At 41.1% G+C, this 3271-nt stretch overlaps 1 protein-coding gene across 1 annotated transcript; it reads left to right on the top strand.

Annotated features, from left to right (window-relative positions):
• Window positions 1-1345: 1345 nt before the first annotated feature.
• LOC139457074 (uncharacterized) lies at window positions 1346-2783 on the top strand. The gene is made up of 3 exons (XM_071238516.1): window positions 1346-1564; window positions 1945-2460; window positions 2712-2783. Exons 1-3 carry the CDS (start codon window positions 1346-1348, stop codon window positions 2781-2783), a joined length of 807 nt encoding a protein of 268 aa, XP_071094617.1.
• The last annotated feature ends 488 nt before the right edge of the window (window positions 2784-3271 follow it).

The raw sequence follows: 3271 nt of genomic DNA, 5'->3' as shown, positions 1-3271 counted from the left end.
TATACAGTAAATAAAGACGTTTTAATCCATTAATTAGCTCTACTTACTCTCTGATGTGTGCAATTGTTGCTACTGTTAATCGTCCACCTTCTGTATATATTCTGTACCATTCCCATTATTTAGCCTTGCTTGGCAACATTATAAGGATCCATACCGAACGTCGCCTTTGCAGTAAATAAAGTTGTTATCCTTAAATTATCTCTACATTGTCAATTGCCAACTTCTAAGTAATGCCTATCAAACAAGCCAGAGGCATCCTTGTTTGCATGACAATATAAATTAATTGTCTGTAAAAATACTTCGTTGTGGTATGCCCATCTGTTTCTATAGCCAGTCTGAAATTGTGTTACATCTGATTTTGCAATTACATGTTTTTGATACAGTGGTATGTTAAAAGAAAAAAACACATTTCACAATTTTAGAAATTACTTGAAGTGATCATGATAATTACTCTTCTGATAACTTACAATGAAAGTTACAATGAAATCCCATTGTATCCAAGTGTTGACAAAATAGCTACTGAAGCAATCATCCCCGTCTCAGTATTTATTTTTGTGAATAAAGGTGATCTCCCATGGTGTCATGGTAATGTTTCATCTTGCACATCATATATGATATCATCATATCCTATATTTCAGAGTCTGACGGGCTTCAGTTATCAGCACCAGATACACAGTGATTCTGGGATCCGATCCGACCAGCGATCCGATCTGGCCTGTGAAATTAGAAACTAAGGCTAGCCTTGTATCAGAGCTTCCTGTTGGTACAAGAGTAGAAAACAGCTGTCAGTTGCTCGGGCAACGTGCACACAACGCTAGATGAGGATAACATGAAAAAAACATATCGCAAAACAGAGATGGAATGGACTATCTATACGTAGAGAGAATTAATATTAAATATCTACAACACCACTTTAATAGGACAATTTCCGTGTCAGTATCAAAGGTGCTAGGATTGTTCCTGGTCTTGAGGGCCAATCTGAGGATGGAAAGACAGTATTAGCCGACGTAGGACTAAGGTGTGATGAAACGAAAAACTACTGATTGTAATGTAATTGGAAGAAACGATATTAAAGATGGCGACCGGCGTCAATAAACATGCAGTGGACGCAGCGTTCGTGTTGTTTATCTTCGGTCCATTGGTTGTTTGTTACTGGAACGGCACCTGGAATCTCATTGGACTATATCTGTTGCCAAGCAACAAGTTAGCGTCAGCATGGATATCCGCGGCAGTGAGCTTTGTATTGATGGTGACGTCTTTTTTCTCACAGGACTGTTTAAACAAGTATGTCAAGAAAGAAAACTGTGTTTGTTTTTTCCTGGTATCTCGACTCTTCACGTACATCATGTCGTTTGCCTTTGTGATCAACTGGCGAGGGATATGGGGACTCCTCGACGCGTACATCGGCATAACTATGCCAGGCTCACTGATAACTCTAGCTATTGGGACTGTAGGCCTGATAGTCCTCCGTTCGTACAGGAACGTTTTGACGCCACCAGGAGCTTGGGACCTTGACATTGACACAGACAACCACTTCACCATCATGCATCCTTTCAGATCAAAGGTAGGACGAGAAATCATATGTTATGATTGTTGTGTTATGGGTTATTCGGTGTTGAAGATTGTTACACTCTGAAAGCACACGGGTGGCGGGTATCACATCTTTAGTATAGATGCTCGTCTATTTCATTTTGTTATTACAAACATTTTATTTCTTCTTCACGTCTTAAACGTTCGTTTAAGAAGGGCGGGTGTCATTTTAAACGTAAATAGCACAAAGTCGTCGACATTTAACAAGGCGACATACACCTACTATTACCACAAGTGAAAAGACTTAACTGACAACTTCTCCCCCAAGTAAACCATCAACATGTATATGTCTTCAAAGATAAGATGACTTTGAAGGATGTATCCAGTCGTTCACACATTCATTCCCTCTTCCAGAAGGGCAGCGTCCTGTACGTTCTCGACTTCCTCTTCGGCGTGGTGGTAGTGTCGACTCTGGTAGTGTTGGTCTGGCGGGGACAGTGGCGTGTTCTCCAACTCACCGTCACACCCAACAACGACCTCTGGCGGGGAATCATTGTCTTCAGTGGCGGTAACGTGCTCGTGATAATACTGATCGTCACACAGTTTCCCGCCAGAAAGCTAGCCGGCCATCTACACGCAACACATCCCTTCCTCCAGATAGTGTTCGAGGATGCCTGCGTTGTGCTGGTGTGTTTCAGCAGTGTGTGTTACTGGCTTGGACTGTGGACGTTGTTGGACCTGATGACAACCGGGTATGACCCCAACTTGACTCAGTGGTTGATCCATGCTCTAGGATTTGGAGGGTTAATGATGTTACGTGTATGCAGGTCACTACAGTTCATGGGTTACAGTTACGATGGCGAGTTCCCTGAAGGCATTGGTCTGGTTCAGACGCCGTCTTACTGCGGGGAAATCTTGTGCAAGAGAGAGGTAGGTATAGGAGAGTAGGGACAGCGTCGTCTGGTGCTTGAAGAACTGGTTCATCACATTGGAAACCTGTTTCGATCTCAATTGGTACAATTTAATATTCATTTTCGGCGCATACGAGTGTAATTCCAAATATCTTCGTTTAACCTAAGCTCACAGTAAGTATATACTTCAGAATGGTTTGCCATACTGGTTGAACTAATATAATATAATGTTAATTGTTCGTACAGGTTGAGTTTTTTCTTGTGTTGCAGGCGCTGAGTGAAGCAATCCCACTGACAGCATCTACCAAGACTCTATATATAGAAGAAGGGAGCCAACAGTAGGAAACTAACCGTGACTAGATCCACACTCAGTTACACTGTCTTGAACACAAGTCAAGCCTGCCATTTCAGAAAATATCATACTAAATCCTACGAGATTGGGGACGATAGCTCGATTACCTTGTATCGGTGTTCGTATTCCGGCGCAGGAAAAACATTTGTGTGAGAACTGTTCTAAACACAGTATTATGCCCACTGCTTGTTACGCAAACACATACAATATACAATTTACAGTGTGCTGTTCATAGGGGTTTTATACAACGTAAGGGCCATAAATTAGTTATCCATGGATAGTATAACAGTTTCGAGTAATATGTATCACACGTTCCTTCCTATATAACATTTATATCTGATAATTACCAAAACAGTATTCAACCCAGTATAAACGCGAAACGATATACATGTACATTGAACAATACTAAGTTCACAAATGTTTTTTTTTGCCAAATACAATACAAATTATTCTGTGGTACCAAAGCTTACTTTTGAAC

The sequence above is a fragment of the Haliotis cracherodii genome, unplaced genomic scaffold (assembly GCF_022045235.1).
Source record: "Haliotis cracherodii isolate W230 unplaced genomic scaffold, xgHalCrac1.p SCAF_12, whole genome shotgun sequence".
Lineage (NCBI taxonomy): Eukaryota > Metazoa > Mollusca > Gastropoda > Lepetellida > Haliotidae > Haliotis > Haliotis cracherodii.
The sequence above is the reverse complement of the archived record's forward strand: the minus strand, read 5'-3'. Positions and strand labels throughout refer to the sequence as shown.